The sequence below is a fragment of the Phasianus colchicus genome, chromosome 4 (genome assembly GCF_987193195.1).
Source record: "Phasianus colchicus chromosome 4, bPhaCol1.hap1.1, whole genome shotgun sequence".
In the NCBI taxonomy this organism is placed as follows: Eukaryota; Metazoa; Chordata; class Aves; order Galliformes; family Phasianidae; genus Phasianus; species Phasianus colchicus.
Window position 1 is genome coordinate 33,153,613 of NC_143439.1, and position 23,094 is coordinate 33,176,706.

General features: G+C 37.8%; 1 protein-coding gene across 4 annotated transcripts; it reads left to right on the plus strand.

The window, feature by feature from the left end:
- The first annotated feature begins 11 nt into the window (after positions 1-11).
- On the plus strand, positions 12-22,498 carry YTHDC1 (YTH N6-methyladenosine RNA binding protein C1). Of its 4 annotated transcripts, XM_031596828.2 has the most exons (18): positions 12-167; positions 1,736-1,870; positions 4,006-4,107; positions 4,716-5,044; positions 5,173-5,527; positions 6,931-7,020; positions 7,538-7,591; positions 8,189-8,283; positions 10,986-11,094; positions 11,183-11,300; positions 12,444-12,528; positions 14,474-14,640; positions 17,178-17,260; positions 18,810-18,846; positions 18,939-18,978; positions 19,081-19,143; positions 20,665-20,799; positions 21,526-22,498. In XM_031596828.2, exons 1-18 carry the CDS (start codon positions 140-142, stop codon positions 21,748-21,750), a joined length of 2,250 nt encoding a protein of 749 aa, XP_031452688.1. In that variant the 5' UTR covers positions 12-139; the 3' UTR covers positions 21,751-22,498. The 4 variants fall into 4 exon arrangements, with proteins under 4 accessions (XP_031452688.1, XP_089995261.1, XP_031452689.1 ...); XM_090139135.1 differs by lacking the exon at positions 7,538-7,591; XM_031596829.2 differs by lacking the exon at positions 1,736-1,870.
- The last annotated feature ends 596 nt before the right edge of the window (positions 22,499-23,094 follow it).

The window sequence follows — 23,094 nt, forward strand, 5'->3', positions numbered from 1 at the left end:
CCGCCCCCCTGCGGCGGCCGCCGCTCAGTGCGTAAACAAAGCGGTGCATGCTGGGGAGCGGGAATTGTTACGCGCTGGGAGAGGGCGCCTCCATCTTAAGCGCTGAGCGCGTCGCGGCGGCGGCAGCAGCGGGAGCGGGATGGCGGCGGACAGCCGGGAGGAGAAAGGTGCCTGGGGCTGCGGGTGGCGGCTAGGCGCCGGGTTCGGGGGGCGGTTCGGGAGCTTGTCCTCTGCCCGAGCCGTCCGCCCTTCGCTGGGCCTGCTCGGTTGGTGGTGTTGGGCCTTCGCCCTGGGAGCGTCCGTGTGAAGAGCGGGGAGGGGGCAGGAGGTGCTCGTTGGGGGCGACTTGAGGACGTGGCGCGGCCCCTCCATGCGGGCGGGCGCTTCGGGGGGCACCGAGGCGCTGGAGGTGACGGGGCCCAACCGGGGCAAGGTGACTGGGGAGTGGGGGGAGGGAGTGGGGCGTAGGGCAGAGAGCTGAGCCTTGCTCGTTAGGGTGGGCGCTTCCGAGCTGGAGGCATCTGGTTTGCTGCAGTTATACTGGGAACTACATCCACGGTTCTTTTCTGGGGGGGTTTCTGTCGAGGGCTGTGGTCGTTTCAACAAGCAGAAATTGATATTAGGTGCTTTTCATTGCATTCCTTTGGTGCTTTCCAATGGTTTTACTGCTTTATGGAGCTGCTGAAGGTTACTAGGCCCTGTGGGTAAATACGCTTGAAATCAGCGTTTTTTTCCAGGGCAATGTATATTCTGAACGTCTTAAACTTACTGTGCGGAAACTTAAGTGACCTGCATGGTGCCTGAGATGTTATCTGTTACATACATCGTTCCTCACTAAATTGGCCTTAAAGAAATTAAAGCATAATTCAGATGTAGGAGATTGCTGGCTGGTGGCTAGCACAGATTATAGCAGTTTTCTGAAAAAGGATCACTGGTGGGTATGGGGTGGTTTGCATCATTTTGGATTTCTGTGGAATATACATTTCCCATAAACCTTCTTGCAGGCTGTCAAATGTCTTTGGCCATATCTCAGTATGGCAAAAGTTTGCTACATTTAACTTTTACTATGAAACAGATCATATTTAAAATTCCTACTAGATTTTGTTAGAGCTGACGACTAAAAGTATTTCTGATATTTGATTCTTACCTTTGTTATTGTAAAACTAGTGAGGTTAGATACAATTGATCCATTTTGAAACAGACTTGAGCTGTCATTGTAGTAAAGCAGTGAAATTGAAGTATTTACTATTGACTTTCTAAATTTCAACTCCTATAACCATGTTTTCCAGCCAGGCTTGCCCTTTTTCTGTTGCTGTTGTTAGGATGTTTTTTCTTTCTTTCTTTATTTTTTTAAATCACTGATAGTGATAAAATCATGAGTAACAGACAAGAAGCTTTTTTGTTTTGTGTTTTAATTTGCTTTTCAGTTTTCTGCCCTCTGAAAGGGCTGATTCTAACTTAATAGTGGATGTTAATGCACATTTGTTTGTAACTGAATTTGTTTCTTCTATAAATGTGATATTATTTTTATACTCTTTTCAAGAGAAAAATGCTGTTTCACTGCTTAGGGAAAGTGGAAATAAACATCACTGACCCTTTCAGTTTTAAATTGCCTGGTCTTATCCCCTCTGTTTGCCGATTCAGATTCTTGTTTGGACCCTTCCTTGAATAGATCTAACTCTTTTGGCCAGCAGAGGAAAAACACTCTCCCCAGGTTACTTTCCTGCTGTTTCAGGTGAGTTAAATTTGTTCATGGAGGGATCCAACACATCCCGGAGTCAACATAAGATGAGTTGCAGGAGAGCCCAGTTGGGAGTGTCTGTAGTGAAATGGACCCATGTGGACCTTCCCCCTTCAGCAGAGATGAACTGTAAGAAATCTGTCCCTCTATTGTTTTTCTGTTTCTTTTTTTGTGCTTTTCCTGATGCTTATCTTGATCTCTCTGAGATAATTTAGCTGATCTGATTGAACGCTGACAGTGACAGTGGAGTGAGTGGAATTGTGTTATGAAAGGCATTTGGGCAGTATACCTGACGTAGGTGGCGGGTAGGAGCTGTGTGGTCGCACTGCCCTTTTTGCATCAGCAGGCTGCTAAATACATCTGGAAATTTCTTAGGAGTCAAATGCATCACAGAAAGGGTGGGGAAACCTTTCCTTCTCTCCTTGGGGTACTTTTTTACAGTTCTGACTGTAAATCAGGCCTACCTAATCCTGAAAGCATTTATCAGAGAGTCTGCATCAGACTTGCGTACATTTTTGTTATTTTTTCATTTGTTTTGGAAGCAGCTGATAGGCAAATTTTTTAACATTTTTGAATGCAACTTCAGTAGTGAGGTTAAATATCTTTTACGCAGGTATGCTATTGCCTCCCTAAAACAGAAATGAGGCTGAGTTTCAGTATTTGTGATCTGCGATGGGTGATACGTTTAATTCTAGTACACCTATTTTTCACCAGTCTCTAGTAATAAAATCTTATATTGTGAACATGCCTAGCCTTTTGTGGAGGAACATGATGCAATCCAGGAAATTGCAACCCTTGTTTAGCACATGCACAGCCATCAGTCTGTCCCTTAAATTTCTGACTGTTAACAGCAAGAATATTGTATGTGGATGTATAGTATCTGCAAGCATAAAGGTCTGCTCCTGAGAGAATTATGATGTAACTTTGCATTACCTTTGAATGTCCTTTGCATGCTGCTGCTGCTGAAAAACGTAACCTTCTCTGTGCACCACTTCCTTTGCAACATCAACAGCAGCTGTGCAGTTCAATGACCACTTCTACATTCCCTTGGCACAGAAGTGCTAGGAGGGAAGCTAGCATATGGTGATTCCGTTGTATATAGAAGAGAGGAGCTTACAAAAGTCAATTTTCTTTCTGATGTGGGTTATCTTTTTCTAATACCGAGCTGTAAAAGTTATCTTGTGTTACAGCTCAAGGTTTTGGTATAAGGAAGTTGTCCAACTTGGAGTGACTTTCTTTACTGCTTTATCCCAGTTTAGTCCTGCACAAGAATCCTGGCCATTTGTCTGCTTTTGTTTTCTAAAGCAGAAAATAAAATCACTGATAGTAACGAAGAGTTAAAGAGCTCAAAATTTTAGAAATTAGGAGAAATAATATGAGACAGTAAAGTTAATACTTTCTCTATTATTTTCCTTTTTTGTGCTAAGGCTTAGTCCAGCCTTATTTCGAATGTTATTAGAATACTGATTTGCTGTCTCACATCCCATGAATCCTTTTACCAGAATCACCACATATCCCTCTAGTTTCACTCAAAGTGAAACAGCTGGAAGCAGTGACAAGTTTTAAAAGTTGTGTGAAAAGTGTGGTCATCTGCTGCTTCTAGCATGGACTTTCCTTTTTTTTTTTTTTTTTTTTTTTGCCCTGAAAGTGAATTAGTTATAGAGTTTTTTTAGAGCAATTCAGAATTAATTTTGCAGCAAATTTGTCTTTCCACTTCTTCAGTGGGATGACCTAGCTTACGCTCTTTCTGTTAAATTATCTTGTCCTTTTTTGGCTTCTTCCTTGGAGGTATATCACAAAATTCCCTTCCTAACACAGCAGTGAGAACAAAAATATTAGTACAGAACAGTGGGAATAATTTAAGGTGCAAGATCTTCAGAATTTGGAGTAGAAAGGTCCCTCCACTTTGCTGATGGCACTCAGACTATATTCCAGTCTCTTGCTGTTTTTTGTTTTATTTTTCAAATTTTGTACAGGCTTATTTATTAAGCTTCCATTTATAGGTCAGCTTTCCTGCAAAGTGTGGTGTGAGGAGCCAAGCTGGACCTTATTCAGAGACCTAAATGCATCCCGTGGCATGCTTTAATTCTTCTATTGGTTTTACTCAATCTAAGCAAAATTTTGGAAAGAACAAAATCGAGAGAACTTTAATTTTTGCTATGTGGCAGATCTGTAAAGGAAATGTTCTGTTTTCTAAATAGTAGTTTTACTGTAGTTTGTGTCTTCAGACTTTTTATAGTTGTTCTTAACTTTTTTGTTTTCAGATGGTGAACTAAATGTTCTGGATGACATTTTAACTGATGCTCCTGACCAAGATGATGAGTTATATAACCCAGACAGTGAGCAAGATAAAAGTGAGAAAAAGGGTAGGTGACTTTTGTAGTGGATGTCTTACGTAAAAGATGTAAAAAGAAAAAAAATTGTCTGTCTTACTAGGATGAAGTCTTTGAGTAACAGGTTAGAACCTGATTCAAAGAGCTAAGGAGTCCAAAAAGTCTTCCGAGGGGATTTGCTCTTTCACTTGGCCTTCCAAACAAGATTTAACTCTGTTACCTTTTGCCTCAGAAGTAATTGTGGAATCTGCAGTGTCGTGAGTGTATTTGCAGTTAGAAAAGTCTGTACTATTTGCTTTAATGAAGTGAAATGGAGCAAGGGTCCACAAGTCTTGTTCTAGCTCAGTTGTTAATACGGCTTTAGGGCAATGTCATAAGCATTTGCTTAATGTTCCTATATATGATGTTTAGAAAACACCTACCAAAACCTAAGGGATTAGTTGCTCTTTTAAAGTGTTATTCAAGTTTTACAGCATCAGCTGTTCTGAACAAACCTTTCTGAATGTTGTTACTGAACTTACAACTGAGTGCGTGCCCTTACAACAGGGCATTTTCCAAAAGTAGAGAAAGCAGGAGTATCTGTAGAGGTTCACGTTTGTTATACAAAATAACAGTGAGCTTGTTATCTCTTCTTATTTAAGGATCAAAAAGGAAAAGTGACAGGTTGGAAAACGTTGAAAGCAAGAGACAAAAACCTTCTGTGCATTCATCGAGGCAGATGATGCCAAAGCCTCCTAGTTCATCAGTTAGCAATAACAAGAGAATAGTGACTACAAAAGGAAAGCCAGTATCAGAATACAAGAATGAGGAGTACCAGAGGTCTGATAGAAACAGACGCCCAGATGGTGATCGAAAAACACGCGTGTCAAGCAGTTCCAGGGATCCTTATAAAGGACAACCAGAAAAGACTTGTCTGAGGAAGAGGGATATTGACAGAAGGGCAAAGTCTTCCACACCAGATGGTTCAGAGGTATTAAATGTTCTTGCTGCCTTATAAATAAAGCGACTGAGACTTTTATAAGGCACGTTCTCTTAGGACTGTGTGTGCATCCTAACAATGTTATGTGACCACTGATTCGCTTTTTCTTTAAACATCAGAGAATCAGACATGATGTGGATAGAAGACCAAGCAGATCCAGCCATTCTTCTAAAGAAGAGGTTAACTCTGAGGAATATTGTTCAGACCATGAGACTGGTAGCAGTGGCTCTTCTGAACAAGGCAATACAGAAAACGAGGAGGAAGGAATGGAAGAAGAAGATGATGATGAAGGGGAGGAGGATGAAGAAGTGGAAGAAGATGGGGAAGAGGATGAAGAAGAGTATGAACAGGATGAGAGAGATCAGAAGGAAGGAAATGACTATGACACGCGAAGTGAAGCCAGCGATTCTGATTCTGAATCTGCCTCTTTCACAGACGGGTCAGTCAGATCTGCTTCTGGTTCAGATGAATCAGGTAGGTGACATTTAACATCCTGATCTGAAACACCTCGCCATTGAGAGTGTAGCTAACTGTAGGATACAGTTTAATGAATGTGTGTAAAGTAATCTTCAGCAACATGAGTCAATAAGATCTTAATATTGAAATATTGTAGGGAAAGAAGAATCCTACTAGGAAGTGATTTCTCATTATACTAGTACTTGCAGATACCAGGATTTTCATGCTGAAGATTCATATTCTTGATTGCTTGGACCTTGTTGTTTAGTGCTTTGAGATGTTAGTGTTTTTTCATAGTTAGTAGTTTCTTAGTTAATATCTTCGTTATGGCTTAATTTCCCATGCAATTCGTCTTACTGGAGATAAGCTGTTATATATTCATGTAGATGAGTACCAGGTAAACTGGTGCAGTTGAAGCACTGTCTTCACCAGAGAAGGTATGATGTTAGGTAGTTGAGCAATGTCTGCCTTCTGTACAGCAAGTTTGAATGTGAGTTGAAATTATTAGCTATTAAGACAAACTTAGAATAAGAGAAGTTTTGAGCAAAAACTAGAAACAAATGCTTCTCAGTTGTTTAGTGTAACTGGTGCTGAGTTACAGATAGGAAATGTTAATGACATAAATCCTGCATTGTTTGGAGGATTTACGTCCTGGGAAGCAGGAGCAAACTTACTTTCTGAGTATTCTCTGAACATTCTTTCCCTTAGTTGATTTTATATTTGCAGACATCAAGGATTTTTATCGAGTAAGCCTTGAGAAAGGTTATCTCTATTGTAATTGCTGTAGAGTGGAGAAACTTCAGTACAGTTTAAATTTTTCTTAGAAGAAAGAAGCTTACTGTATTGTTGAGTTTCCTCTTGTTTAGCTTCCTGATCTAAAGTCTTCATAGGCAGTCTTCCTGCTTAACATCTGTGTTTTGATTCAGCTTTGTTATTTGGAATTATTGAACAGAAGTGTGTAACCTAAAGACAAGTAAATATGTAATAGTTGTTCTGAAAAGGTTTGTAGTATAACCTTTTTCTAGAGTGCTACAGTGTTTTGTTTTCATACTTGACATTTTGTTAAGCTTTGAGCAAGCAAGCCCATGTCACTGTCAGAGTTTGTGCTCTGTAAGTTTTGCTGAAGGCTGAAGAGAAGAATTAAACCACCCTTACTAGAACACCTAGGAGATCAATTCTGTCTTTCAACTTTGTATGCAATTTTTAGGTTTGTGGCATTTGTCTTTTTTGTGAATTAAAAGCTTTTGCATGTGCAAAAGAAGCAAATGCTGCTTTGGATGCAGCAATTAGGATTTTAATGTGTAAGCTAAGTGCTAACTTCACCGTTATGAGTGGTTTGCTTATTTCAGTACTTTGCATCTGAACTTTGCCTGTTGCATAATGATTAAAATGTTGCTATTATTTGGTATCTTTTTCTTCAGATGAGAAAAAGAAGGAAAGGAAGAGAGCTAGAGGTATCTCTCCAATTGTTTTTGATAGAAGTGGAAGTTCTGCGTCCGAATCCTATGCAGGTATTCTTTCCTTTTATTGCTTGTTGTCCTGACTTGCATCAAATCTTAATGAGTAGTCTGAAATAAATATAACTGGCTGTAGAGATTTATGGGGTATGTAGCTTTGTATAATTTAATATTGACTTCTGGCATGTTGTGTGTGGGTACCTTTCAGGGAGGTGGGGGGGGGAATGTGGGCTTTCTTGTTACTTTAATGCTATTCTGTTGCTTAAGTGGAATTTTCACTTTTTTTTAAAACTTGGAAGATGATGATTCAGTGACTAGTTTTCTGAGTAGGAAACTGTTCAAATACTATTTTAAAAAACAAACCCAAACCAAACAACCCAAAACCAACCAAACAATTAAAACAAACAAACAAACACTCGTGCACATGGAACAGTATCTTTTTGTGTGTGTGGGTGCGCGCCAGAAAGCATAATTTGTCATGAATGAAAATTGTATGTGACAAGGCTGTAGAAATTGTATATTATCTCTATTAAGGCTCAATCTGAACAAAATGTACTTTGGCTAAACACAGGTTCAGAAAAGAAGCATGAGAAATTATCATCTTCCGTTCGTGCTGTCCAAAAAGGTATCATTTAAATTTGAATTTTTTAATGCATGCCCCACAGCAAGCCATTGTCTCTGTTCATTAAATTATGTGTAAATAGTAATGTTCCGATATAAAGCATTTTGAGCCCATAACGGTGAGCATAGCGAGCAAATCTTGAGCTAATTTTGCATGTGTTGAGAATGTAATGCAAAAATTTCAGCCTTTTTTCCTCCTCACAGAAGCATCAAAGCAAGAAAGTGCTTCCATGTAAAAAGAGGACTGTATCAGTAATATTTGTTGGAAGATTAATGTTGATATGTATGTTTCCTGATATTCATTCTTGGAGTCTCAAGGAAGGAAATAAGTTCTATATATCGGAACATCACTGAATCCTGCTAATTTTAGTTTTTTCTTTATTTGAATATCTTAAGATTTAGTTTGATTTCCCTTGGCGTTTTGTACTATACAGCTTAGATTTCAAATTTGAAGTTGGGTGGTTGACTGTTTTGATACGTAGGTAGGAATTGGGTGGGATACAGTCTATTTCAAAGGAGGCAAATAACTATCTACACTTACAGCAACATTTTTGAAAACTGAATTTTTACAGTTGAACTTACTTTACACTTTTTTTTTCAGACCAAACAAGTAAACTTAAATACATTCTCCAAGATGCAAGATTTTTTCTCATCAAGAGTAATAACCATGAAAACGTTTCACTTGCTAAAGCTAAGGTATGTTAATTTTTCTTGAAACTGATCACGTTGAGTATATTCAGATAGAGCTTACTGATAAAAAAGAAAAAAAAAAAACATACTGGTATCTGCATGCTTTTTTTAATTACTCAGATCTTGGTAGAGGTGATGATGAAATGTATTGCTCCCTGATTCTTTAGGGTTAGCAAACTTTGCTTCCACGGTAACCCAGAGAAGTTTCTAGGCCATCTGTCACTGTTCTTGATAAAATTAAAAAGGGGCCTTAAGCCATGAGTGAATGAAGACTGGAGTTTAATCTGACTCTGAAAATGTTGAGGGAATGGTAACCAGTGGATAGCTGGTTCGAGAAAGTTTTGAAAGCTAGTCTCCTTTGCTCGATGCCTCGCTGAGGTACTTTAGCCTTATGGTATGTTCTGAGTGAATCTACAATATTCTTCTGTAAGTCTGATCACTTTAAGGTGACCAATTGTGAAATACAGTGAATATATACGGTGTTGTTATTTTTCCATACTAGATGCTAAGTTCTAGTTATTGAAAAGAATTTAGAACAGTCCTTGTAATCAGTACATTGAATTTGTTTCGGATGTTCTGGAAAATGATTTTGTCTTTTTTGAAAAGCTGTTTTTATTTAAAAAAAATAAAGTTATTGTAGTAGCTGTTACTAGAATATGGTTTAGGGCAAGTGGTTCTGGAATAAATCCAGCACTGTGGGTCTCCTGGTTCTGTTAATTTTGAGGGAGCTTTCCATTTTTGCTGTTATGCTACTTTGCGATTTTCACTTTGTGTTAGATCTTTCTCTGTGATCAGATAAGTCTTATACATGGTACAGGATAATTCGTGAGAACGTGGGATCTTTGGTGATGCTGGGCTTTTGGAATCTGTAGTGTGCAGATTTTTTTTTTTTTTTTTTTTGCCTGGGCACAGCACTGTTGAGAAGCTGCTAGTAGAAATAGTTTGGATGGGTGATCTGCCACCCTGGCTGCTGCTTTCTTAAGGGCAGAAGTTCATTGAGTGGAATTGTACATGTGTTCCTTATTGGAGTGTAGGGTTTCTTGTTTCTCTGGATTTCCTCTGTGAAATCTTGGCAGTGTGATATTACCTGCTGTTCTGTCTGTATCCATCAGTTGCCGTAAAGGCAATGCTTAGTTGTGTTACAGAAGCAGAACAGAAAGGATGCGTAAGTATTTAATGTTGTGTGATTCACAGTATTTTTAAGTTGACTTTTGTGTAGCCAATGTAAGAAGAAACAATGAGCATCTGACTAAAAGTGATTAAGAAAACAAATAGTTTTCTGGTGACTATTCCAATGAATTGGCTTGTCATAAGGTCAGATGAGCAGTAATTGAGCACAGTGTAGTACCTAAAAATGTATTACTTCCTGTCCTTTGTTTTTGTTGAAGACCAGTTTCTTTATCTACTAGAAAATATTCTGAGGCTGACGCTTGAGCATATTAAGCAAGCATAAGCTTCTCTTCTGAACTCGTTCTGAGGAATGAAATGGGGAGCTGGTGTTGCTGAAAAATTAGTGCAGCGAACTGGCTATTTTACAGCTCAGTTGCCTAAAAGCAGGTTGAGGGTTTTTCTGCACATGGCTGCACACGTGTCTGGTGGAAGGTAAAAAGTAGGAATTAGCCAGTGAAGATGTGGGATGCTGAACAAACTATTTTGAGTCGTGTTGCTAGTTTGAAATGTTGATCTGGTGTCTTTGATATCTGTCCGTTTGGTAAAAGAACTTCAAAGCCTGCAAGATAGCCTCTGCTACGCTATCATGCCAACAGGGTCATTCAAGTCTGCCTGTCCACCTTTTGTTTATAGAGGTCTTTCTGAAATTAATGCCTCCTGTTTATTTCTATGGAAACTACCTCAGAGCACAATAGTACTATTTAATAGAGCAAATGCTCAGCTGAAAAATCTGTTTTTTTTCAACACAGTCACAGCCATTAGCTATGCATTTTTGCCACCAATGAACAGAAGCCTGCATGCTGTTCTCATCCAGATCTGTGCCAGCAGAGGTGACCTACTGTTGCCACTTCTGAAATGCATCACCCAGCATCTCAGTGTGCTCACGGCTACTGTTTGGTCTCCATCAATGTTCAGCAAGCGTTGATGAATGTCAAAGAGCACCATTTTTTGTGCATGGAGAAATTTATAACAAACCTTAGCTTCCTATGCTGTTCTGTCAGACAGCATTTTGTCAGACTGTCCCTCTGCTGCTGTGTGTTGCACAGCAACAAAATATAATGGGATATTGGTGGGAACGTTCAGTCTCTGCTGCCTCTGATGTTGTGGGTCAACATCATAAAATAGGAGGCATTACTTTTGGAGCATTCTTCATAGATGCTGCTTTTTTTCCCCCTAATATGTGTTTTCTTAAAAAAAAAAAACCAAAAAAAAAACCCATCAACTCCCAAGATTACTTAAAACACAACTTAAAAATCCTGAAGACAGATGTAATCATCAATCTGTTGTAATTACAAATGAAACCTTATAAGTTGTCAATGCATCTACATTGTTCCAAAAGTTTTATCATGAGACAGGCTAAAAGTGTTTTCCGAAAGAATTAATGTTAAAAATACTGTTCTCTTTTGATTACCCTTTTATCCCTGAACACTAGCTTGGTCTTGTTTTCTTCACCTAAGCTATGTACTTGAAATCTTCTGTCAGCGGAACTACTTCACATTAACTCTTCTGGTGATGGGTTGGGAATTGTTTTGTTTTAGGGAGTATGGTCAACCCTTCCAGTGAACGAAAAGAAACTTAATGCTGCATTTAGATCAGCAAGGAGTGTCATTTTGATATTTTCTGTAAGAGAGAGTGGCAAATTCCAAGGTAAGGGAGATAAGCTTTAGTAAGGTAAGTGAAAGTGACATTTTGTGTAATAGCTTTTCTGTTGTTACAACTGATGTGAAATCCCTAGGATTTGCAAGACTGTCTTCAGAATCCCATCATGGAGGATCACCTATACACTGGGTGTTGCCTGCAGGAATGAATGCAAAAATGTTGGGAGGTGTCTTTAAAATTGACTGGATTTGTAGGTAAATAATTGTTCATTTATGTTTCTGTTTATTAACAAATAGGTTGTTATATCATTTATTTATGATAATAAATAGATCTATTTTTCATCCTTCATGTACCCATGCCCTATGTTATTGAGTGTGGTACTCAGATCTGTACCTGATATACAAATATTTTTTGTTGTCCATTAATTAGCTTAGAGATTTTTAACACTTGAGTTCACTTTCACTGAACTCTAACCCTGAAACTAGGAAAGTATATTCTGAAGTTCTTGATGAGAAGCAACTGATTGCTTGGTAGACAGCTGTGGCAAACAGCCATCCTTGCAGAATGGTTTTTTCTGTGTTCATCTGATGTACGTCATCTGGCTGAAGAAGGGAAATGCTAGTGTTCTAAAATAATATAAGTAGAGACACTTGCATTATATATAGGGTGTGAGCAGTATGTTCATTTCTATAATTGAGTAAAACTGAAAAAGTTACAAGTCTGAAGAAAACAAGCTGTATTGGTCCCATAAGTTTTAGTGCACAGTTGCATGAGCTTTGGTACAGGCAGAAAGAATAAACGTGGAGGAGTTTTCACTTGTAATTATAGGAAAATTGAAGTTGGAAAGAACCTTGGGAAGTTATCTACTCTAATGTCAAAGATATTTTAGCTTGACAGTAAGATGATAGAATCATAGAATGGCCTGTGTTGAAAAGGACCACAATGATCCTCTGGTTTCACCCCCACTGCTATCTGCAGGGTTGCCAACCACCAGCCCAGGCTACCCAGAGCCACATCCAGCCTGGCTTTGAATGCCTCCAAGGATGGGGCATCCTGGATTTTATTTCAGTGACATTGTTATATGAAGATACCGTGTCTCATAGAGACTGGTCAGCATATTCAGATTGTACTTGTTTATTATTGCACAACCTCAATATTTTACAAAGACAAGGATTTATTTAATGAGATGGACTTATTCCAGTATTAAATAGGCTGTCATGGGATGGACTATACTATGTGAAATCTTCAATTCTTCTGGTACTAATACATTCATTCAGAGACCTACCAGTATGAAGATTAACAGAATTATTCATTATGCTGTGTCGTATTGTACGAGTTATTATTTAAAAGTAAAAATATGAGGGCAAAACTGCAAATAATACTACTTGCATATTTAGGCGTGAATTGCCGTTCACTAAGTCTGCTCATCTGACCAATCCTTGGAATGAACATAAGCCAGTCAAGATTGGACGTGATGGACAGGTTTGTTAATGCTGTTTTTTGTTTTGGCTTGTTTTTTGTTTAATAATTTGCTTCTTCTAGTGCTTGCTTAGTTTGTACGTATAGAAGATCTGGAATCTCTTTAGATCACTTACTCATTGTTAGAGTACTGTGACAAAGGCATTCATCTTATTTCTGATGCTGTTAGGGAAGAAGGAAAAAGAAGACCAAAGCGTGCCCATGTTCTTCTTTGTGGTAAACAATGTTTGCTTCAGAACTGATATTTTGAGATTGAAATGTAATATGTCATGGATTGTATGGTGTGCAAACCTGTATAGCATCAGTTTTTTTAAGAACCAGTTCTGGTATTTCCAGCTGTGTTCTTCACTGTGTTTTTCCTTTCTCCTGTTTATCTTAGGGCATAGTCTCTAGCGTAATAAAACATATGCTAGTAAATGGTTAGTGGGTTGGCTTTTTGTCTTGTCAGACATAAGAGTGCAGGCATGTTGCTGCTGAAATTGAGAAACCCAACCTTGATTTAAAATAATGGATTCTGCTTTCCAGAGGCAAGATGGAAGTTGCATAGTCACTCATACTGAAGGGAAAAATGTATACTTCATGTGTTGTGTGGTTTTTTTGTTTTTTTTTTTTTGCTCATAGGCATGTTTACTTTGGGGGGTAGTAGAAGTAAAATAGTATCTTCTGTCTTGTTCAAATTCAGTGGGATCTTTAAAAAACAACAAAAAAAAGTATTTGTTTTTCTTAAATGATCAAGGTAAAATATATATCTATTTTATGTTTTGTGCACTTTGCTACAGAGTTGCAATCTAGATGTGAGTTTTTAGTTTTTCATAATATTGCTATACTGTTAGGTACTGGACAAGCATTGTCTGATGTTTGCTTTTCTAGCTTTTCAACTTGGGTTATTTCTTGAAGTGATTGTCATTTATCCATCTACGTTTTGTGTAACCCCCAGTGGATCTCTACTCTGAGGATGTGTACTCTTACCCTTAGAACTCATGTGAGATTTTTATATCTACAGCATACTTCCCAGGACGCTCCTCAGGCCTGCTAGTCACCAGGCTGAAGAAAACACTTTCTTCAATTGTTTTACAGCTGTTTCCTGCTATCTTCATTTAATAGTCCCAGGTTTTTGTACCAGAAGAGGTGGTCAACAAGTTCCTGTCCCTCTCCTCCAGGCAACTCAGTGTCACTCTCCTCTTGTAGCTATTGTCCTCCATACCCCAAAGATTTCTCCTTTTTTCTTAGTCTGAACAGTCACAACCTGTTCAGTCATTCAGTATAAGGATTGTTCTACTTGTGCAGTTATCCACATCACATCCTTTGATATTTTCCCAGCTCTACTGTCCCTGTACCCCTGCCTTTATTTTTCTTTTTGTAAAGATGAAGGGATCAGAACTACACCAGAACTTTCAGTGTGGTATAATGATTTTAATGATTTTCTTGTTCTCTTTTTCTTCCCTAATAATCCTGATGTGTGATTTGCTTGTTCTGACTGCTGCCATGTGTTGATCTAGTACTTTCATGGATCTGTCAATCACTGACTGACTAACTCTTTTTTGAGTGGTAATAGTCAATTTTATCAGGCCGTGGATTTTTATGTGAAGCTAGGATGGATTTTTTTCCTTCTACATGTGTTGCTTTTCTGTCTGTAATAGGTGATCATTTTCTTTATGGTGAAATACAGTCCTCTGATATTGTAGTAAAACAGTGATGTGGCCTGGATGCCTTATGGGAAGATATGGTTGCCCTGAGAGTTGGACTATTTTATGAAAATTTTAAGTAGTTCATTTTTAAAGAGTGGAAGGTAATGTAAGTGAATGTTGCTTTGTCTCTGGTGATGCTGAGATCTAAGTTTGTTTTGTTTTTAGGGGATTTTTTGGTTTAAATATGTATTGTTAATGTAATTGAGGAGAGTTTCTTATCTTGGTTTATAAACCGCTACTGAACTTCTAACTAATTGTAGGAAATTGAGCCGGAATGTGGAACCCAGCTTTGTCTTCTGTTCCCTCCTGATGAAAGTATTGACTTGTATCAACTCATTCATAAAATGAGGCACAAGAGAAGAATGCACTCACAGCCCCGATCAAGAGGACGACCATCTCGTCGAGACCCCGTTCGGGACGTGGGAAGGTTAGAAACGTTCTTTGGACTGATAATAGGCACATGTATCAGAATAACGTGATGGAGGAATGTGATTCGTCAAAGCTTTCCCTGCGATAAAGAAGAGAGAAAATCCTCAAATCAAGCTGCATGGACAAGTTTGTGGCTTCATTGAGGATTTCACATGATTTCCCGGTCTGTCATTATTCAAGAGGAAAATGGGGATCTTTGCTTTTGCAGAAAAAAAAAAAAAGCTCTTAAAGTGCCATCTAGTTTAGACTAGATAATTTACTGAGATAATGCAATGTGTAACACTAGCTGTAGGTAAGCTTGGCTTTATTATGAGGAGGCTAGATGGAGAGAAGGATATATTTATATGCCAAAAATGTGTTAATATCTTGTAAAAGCCTTTTCTTTCAGGTATGTCTCTGGATAAGCCTTATCAAATATGGGACTTTTATAAGGATCACTGATAATTTTTCAGAAGATGCCGCCTCATTTTGAGGATAAAATATTTAATTTATTTTGATATTCAAGAGGAGGAGCATTATTGGGACTGTTTCAAATTGTGTCACCGTGCTGTGTTAACCCCATTGCCAGATATTCTCTAACATGTAACCACTGAATTCACACATCTTGCTGAGCTTCTGAAAACAATAGGTTCTTTCCAAAAGGGATCGAGTGGCCCTTGGAGACCCGGCAACAAACCAACAGGCTGTTGCTGTGTCTGTATATACAACCTTTCCAGATGCTGGCAGTACCTGTGGACTTAAAGTATTTTTAGAGGATCGACATGGTTATTGATCACTGCTATATGAACTTAACATCATTTTCCAGGATAAAAGGGGGTGTAACTTGTTACAGAATTGGAGAAGTCTTTGCAAAGAACTGATATTAGCCCTTCTGCCAAACACCTTTTCCCTGTGTAGCCACTTTGCATACAGACTGATGTATGATTTGGGCTGAAACCTTTGGTTAAGTTTCCTGTTTGTGGAAACATCCTGTGGTAGGTACAGATACCCAACAAGAGTCCCCATTTCCTTGATCTTAAAAACAAACAAAACAAAAAAAAAAAAAGGACACTGTAACGAGTAGGTAGGAGGAAACCTGGCAGCGTCCCCTTATTTTTGGCTTTAAAGGACTGAACACCAAGATGGCTTGTGAAGTTAAGCTAAGAGGTTTCCAGTGCAATAAAGTATATACAAGTGAAGGTTTTGCAATGGACTGCAAACTATACATATAACAGCACCACACCTTCTCATGCCTGCCAGGGCCTCCATTTATGTATGTGGCTTACAGCTAAAAGTCAGTAGTTGGACTACTATATGAACTGTTTCTATCATATTTTATACCGGTCGTAAATGCACTCTCAAAACTACAAGAAAGCGGTATGTTTATTCTTTACACCAGCTTTTGTTTTTCTTGATCTGATTTTACTGTAGATGCAACTGTTTTGGTTTTTGGGTTTTTTGCTCGTAGAAAAGAATCTGCTTTCATTTTAAAGAGCTTAGTAACTGGGTATCGTGGGCTTTAAGAACTGAAATTGGGAAGGGGGAGGAAAAATGGCTCTTCATAAAAGGAAGGCTTGTTACCCAGCAAGCAAGTTGCACAGTAGTTAAGCATTACAAGAAAATATCAATTTCTTGTCTTTGTCATAAGTGATTTTATTGTTCATTGGGGGAGGGGAGAGACGGGTGTGTAGCTGATTTGTGTTTAGAAACACTTCTGTGTTAGCATTGGAGTCTCCCATTAGCGTTTATGTTCCTTGACAAAGCAGCCTTAGCAGGCAGTTTTTTGGTTCTGTATTAAACAGTGACTGGAATTTAACTGTTTCATAAACAAACTTCTTCCCTGAGAATAAGATTCCCAGATAACAGTTCTCATTCAGAAAAGGTGGCTTGTGTAGAAGAGAGCCCTAATTATTTTAATTAGGGAGCTTAAGTGTTCTTGAGCTTCCTGTTCTAATGGCACTAATGCGTTACTGGTAAACTGCTTAGGTCATAAGTTGTTAGAAATATTATTGGCCTACCTAGCTAAACAAGCTCTAGTGAAAGAAGCCATTTCATAAATAATGTACAGTTTTATTTAAAATGTACAAAAATAAGCCTTTTCACCCCATAGCTGGTAAATACAGTAACATTTGTGCCTTTTGACTGTAATTATATGCTTTACCATTTATTTTAACTAGACTTAGAAGTGTAAATTCTGTTGTTCAACAGACTAGTTGAGAATGTAGAGTGGAAGGTATGCTCAGGCATGAGTCTTAAGTTCTGTTTTTAGATGAAATTGTTACCTTTTGTTTGTTACAAAGGTACCAGTGGGTAGAGTTCCTTTCCTAACTACTGAAGCACCTGTAGCCAGAAAGTAAAATAGGAAGGGGTATTTAATTTGATTGTTGTTCTGTATTACTTGAGTTCATACTTAAAGCTGTGGAATGTTTTGAATCAGATGGAATTCAGAATGGTTAAATGGAGATTCTGGGCAGCTCAAGATATTCCTTTGAGGTATTCTGCTGTTCTGAGTGCTCCAAACAGCCTTGTTTAATCTCTGATATCTAATTTGTGTAGGCGTCGACCAGAAGATTATGATATTCATAACAGCAGGAAGAAACCAAGGATTGACTATCCCCCTGAGTTTCACCAAAGACCAGGTTAATATCTTACTGTGAAGATTTCTGTGCGCCAGTTCACGAGTGTTTCCTAGTGCATCCTTATAAATTCTAAATGTGACCTTCTAATGTGGCTGGGATAAAAAAGAAAAAAAAAAAAAAAACTTTTTAAAAACAAAACAAAACAAAAAAACAACTAAGGATTTGTCCTAAGTGCTTTTGGGGTTTAACCCACCTCTTGCAGAATTCCTGTGGCACTAACTTTACTGGTTTGAGTGAAAAATAAGTTGTTCTGTACTGTGCCCTTTTAAGAATCTCACAATTGTGTAAATTTTTATGCATGATTCTCTTAAACTTTTAAATATGGTTAGTTGAAATGCCTATCCATCATTAGAATTAGTTTAAGCTACTTGTCAATGCAGTAATTGTCAAATTAAAATCTTTGAGAAATTTCCAGCTGAAAAAATGAGCTGAGGTTGCCTGAGTATCAGGTTTATTTAGGTTGCATGTTCAATTGTATTTTCAGATAGAATTATTATTATTACTATTATTATTATTTTTTACAAGCTTGACATGAGGAAGGGAAAATAAACTTTTACTGCCTTTTATGAGAGGGTCTAATCATGAATGTGGGAAAACAACTTTGTTACTTTCCAGGAAAGTGGTTGCAGTGGTAGTAGAACAATAATATATTATATATGCATTGGTAATATTGCAGATTTTATTTTTCAGAAAGCAAATATTAAAAAAATGGTCAGTTGTAATTGCATAATCTTGCTTTACTGTTACTGGGAATATATATCCCACTATTTCAGTAGTAGATATCTAAATCTTCCTTAAGAATCTGCTTTTATCTGTCCAGTTTGACTGCAAATTTAGTGTTCTTTGAAGAAAAAAAAAAAAAAAGTGTTGCTGCTTCCTGGCTTTTCAAGACCATTATTTTTATTTAGAGTACAGAACAAAAATGTAAAATCTAATAAAACTCAAAGGCATTATTTTATTAGTAATATAAGCATGCCTGGTGTTTTGCACTATTTTGCATAGCTGTAAAAAGTTTACATTCTAAACTTGTAATAGTTCTTTATCCTGTGAGGCTTTTCCAGGTGATTTTACCTTGTTTGTTTTAATGTTCTGTATAACTGTTTGTTCAAGACCTATTAGGAAATTGGTCTTAAGAATTGCTGGGAATAGTAGGATTCTACTGAGTGCTACTAGTTGTTAAGTAGCTATGGCCATGTGGTGACTGTCTGGGGACAGTATTCCTCAAGCTTGTGGGCATTCCCAATTTATTTGAATAAAATTCCAAGTCTTTGTTTGCATAGGCATTCCTTTACGTAGTTGTACTGTGTGCAAGTTCCTATGAGTGTGTATATATTATATATGTAAAATATAATTTTTGTTACTATATTATACTACTTTGTATTGTCTATGAGAAATTGTAAGTTCTCTATAGTTATGTCGAAACTGAATACAATGGGTGTTACCCTATAATATGTTAGAATTTGATAGCTGGAGAATAGATTCTAATTAGTATGTATTTAAAGATGATTGTCATGAAATGGTAAATTAATACTGCTTGATGTTTGAACAGGGTATATAAAGGATCCCAGGTATCCTGAAGTAGACAGGTAAGGTGTGTTCATGCTGTTCTTTTTATGTCCTGGTAACCTGTCCAAATGGATAACGTGTATTTAGTTCTGCAAATTTTTATTCCCAACAGACGATTTTCAGGAGTTCGACGAGATGTATTTTTAAATGGGGTAAGTTTGTGCATGCTGATTTCGGGGGAACTTCCTATATTCAGCTTTCAGCTCTTCTGAAGAACTCCTGTCGAATATTAATATCCCTGTCTTTCATTTTAGTCCTACAATGATTACGTGAGGGAATTCCACAACATGGGACCACCACCACCATGGCAAGGAATGGTTTGTGTCTTATTCAACTTTGCCTTTTTCTGCAAAGCATGGCTTTTCTGTACCCTGCTATAGAAGCCTAGTGCATCTGATCTGTGCTCAACCCTTCCCTTTTCCTAAAATGTATCTCTGCTGTAATTGCTGTAATTTATATCAGCTATTTGTATTTTTACTTTACTCTCAGTAATAGTCTGTCATTCTAGTTAGTAGTACAGCAGTGAGAATATGACTAATCTTGAACCTGCAGGGAGCTCAGAGGAGACTATAGGTCCTCACTTTTAAACCACACAAGAGGATGTGACAAAATTTTGTCTTCAACTAAAGATTTGTAGTAATGGGCTTTCTTTCAGACAGTAGATGTTTCAGAACTGGACTTGCTGCATAGGATCATGGCATGTTGAGGTGTTACGCAGTGGCTTGCTTTTGGGTAGGGCAGTGAAGCATGTGGAAAAATAGCCGAGCATACTGAATGGCATGATGAAAATAAGACATGCTATATAGCATTCTTCACTGAAATGCATTTCTTTCCCTGTCCAGGTGAGCATATATGTGAATTCATGTACTTGCAGTTATGTACATTGAAATTAATTACTTAAGTACTTAAATTCAGCTTCAGCTTCTTCATCCAGTGAGGGAAAAGTCATTGTAACAAGTTACTTTGTTATGATCTAGAGTGAGGGTCATGATTTGGGTAGCTGTAACAAGTCTTCTGGCTCTTGCGTGTATTGTGAAAGCAAAAGGATTTGCGGGATGTGGAGACATGTCTCATTTTTGCTCAGTTGAGACAGAGCTCTGACTTCTTATAACTGAAGGAAATGAACAAGTTCAAAGTTGTTAGACTGGGAGTGGTTTATCAAGCACAGCTAAACCTCCAGATTTTCCTGTCATTTTTTCCTCTCCATTAAGCATGCTTGCATAAATATCCTAAAAGCCAGTGCTTCCACCTATTTCTTTTGTGAACAGGAATGCAAGCCAAGATGCTTCAGTAATATATGAAAGAAATGGCTTGATCATTTAAAGTGGAGTAGAACAGCAAATAGGTGCCTTGTTTTAAATATTAATAATAATATAATATAATCAACTAGCATTTTGTTGAATAGTTTTCCTTGCGGAGTAAGCTTATTCATGTAAAACAGTATGTATGGGTAGCCATGGCTCTGAAAAGAATCTGAGAATTTACTAGTTTGGACAAAAATTTTATGGATTGTTATAAAAAAAAAAAAATTATAGTTAACAGAATCAAGTAACAAAAGTTTACTTACAGTATCATCTTAAGGTAGATATGGGAAGAGGTTGGGTCTAGGCAGGATATTCCCTGAACTTCTGAAAAATAAGTGGTAGAGCAGCAATAAAGCATGCGTGCTTTATGAGAAATAACCTTTTATATCTGATCACAGCCTAGTAATTGTGTATTTGGGTGTTTGTATTTCCACTGGAATGAAAGTAACCTCTGCTGTGTATTCCCTGCGCTACATTATATGTACATACCTTTGTTTTGGAACATTAAACAGACTGCCTTTAACTTTCTTGTAGCCACCGTATCCAGGTATGGAGCAGCCACCACACCATCCTTACTATCAGCACCATGCACCTCCACCTCAAGCTCACCCTCCATACTCAGGACATCATCCTGTACCACATGAAGCAAGATATAGAGACAAACGAGTAGTAAGTGTCCAAAAAGACAAGGGAAGGCAAGTCTGCAGGCTAGATTAGAAATGGGAGGAATTTGGGGTACAGATGTAGGTAGCCTAACCTGAAACATGTTGACTTGGGCCATACAGATCTTAACAATACAGTTTTCCTTTGAAAGATATCTAGTCAAACTATGAGTTATTTTCAGTACTGTTGAAAAGCTTCTCTTCCAGGTCATGTAGAAGTGAAACATTATCAGAATGTGGTCTTAAACTGACCTGTCTGCTTAAAATTGGCATACAGTTGTCAAGTTGTGAACTTCCTTGTTGAGGCTCAGTTTGAATAAGGATGTGGCCTTCTATAATTGCATGCAGCCATGCACAAAAAGAAATGTTTCTGTTAATGAAGAGCTCTATAACTCTTAAAGGCACATCAAAAACTAGAGTAGATTGTTGAAAAATTTTCAGCTGTCCTCAAAAGTTGTTTAGCTTTCAGGTCTCTTGCTGATATCTGACATCTGAACCTCATCTTACTCCATGCACACTAGAAATACAGACGTATGGTGCTGCCCTGAGGATGAGAGAAGAAACTTGTACTGTTGGATGCATGTTTTCAGTTGATTTTTTTTGGTTGTTGTTTTGTTTTTAATTATTACTTTTATATTGGGCTTTCCCAAGAGTTACAGCCAGTCCTGTGGATAAGGACAGGGAGGGAATTTTCATCTGGCAAAGAAAATAAACAGCTGTCCTTTCATCACAGCACGACTATGACATGAGGGTAGACGACTTTCTTCGCCGCACACAAGCAGTTGTCAGCGGTCGGAGAAGCAGGCCTCGAGAGAGGGATCGAGAGCGGGAACGGGACCGGCCTAGAGATAATAGAAGAGACAGAGAACGTGACAGAGGCCGTGATAGGGAAAGGGAGAGAGAGAGAATTTGTGACCGGGACAGAGACAGAGGAGAAAGAGGTAGATACCGAAGATAATCTGTTTAGAACCAGTGCTCACTTGAAACAAAAAGAGCTTGTATTTTTTTGTGTGTTTACAAGTAGTACATTTTATTTTCAGCTGTCTACTTAAAGTTCGTTGTGTAGAAGGATTTATAATGACCCTCTTTATTCCAAGCATGCAGTGAACTGTGAACTGGAAAAACTGAGTTTGGCCAAAAATAGAATACACAGAGCTGACACTTGACAATTCTATTGGAGCAGAATGGAAAACAGTCAAGAATGTACATACTGATTCTCAGTGAGTGTTCATCTACTTAGTAACTTCATTCTAGGTTTTTGAATACTGATGGAAAACTGCCATATATATACATTTTTTTTGCTTTGATGTTTTCCTCCTGTAGTTTCACATGGTTCTGTGGGAGAATGCTGCTATCAAGTATGCAAATATTAAGTATGATTTTTGACTGACTGGCGGTGCCATAGCAGCTTTCTTCTTTTCTTCTTGTTTTTAACTGTCTGTAAAGTCAAGTGTTTTTTCAGTCTTCAGTAATGAAAGCAATATTAAAAAGACAATATTGATACCTAATTTTTAACCTTTTTAAAGAAAAAAAATCTTCCCGTGTTCAGTAACGTTTTGGTCAATTATCTTGTCTAGTCTCCTTCCAAAATGTACACATTGCTTGGAATGTTCACAACCTGCGTGTGTGGAACAGGAAATATTGCTGTATTCTACATTGCTACCATTTCTTTTTTTTATATAAAAATAAATTGGTAACTGTTGAAATGGTTGATGCTCCAGACTGAGTTTCTTGATCTTCTAAGCTTGCCTGCTTTCTTAGGGCTGTTCTAGGAAAGTATTGAGAAAGTATTGAGAAAATTGTTTAAAGGTAATTGCAATTGGTGAAATTGATCAAGAAACATGAAACAAAAAGGTAACTGATTTTTCTGTTTCCTCAATGAAATAGTTGACTAACACGGCTCATGCAGCTAATCAAAGTTAAGGTTCGACACTTTTAACTTAAAATGATCTTCATGCTATTAATAGGCTGTTCTCAGCCACAATCGTACCTCTCTCATATCTTCCTTGTGATGCAGTAATCTGTACTTGTTATTTCTTGTAAATAGAAACTATTTCAAACTAAATGCTAATGGTATAGAACTGTGAAGAAAGATAAAAGTTGTAGAGGACATTTCTCAGTTTCTGCAGTTTCCTAGTTCTCAAAACCTGCATTTGTAGCACTGCCTTTGTGGACTTATTAATAACCTTTATTTTTTGTCTTCTGATTTAATTAAGTCAAGTTATAGCACATTCTTTGTAGTCTTTCAGCTCTGCAGCACTGTATGCTTTAGCTGTATTAACAAACTGCAATATAGGATTTG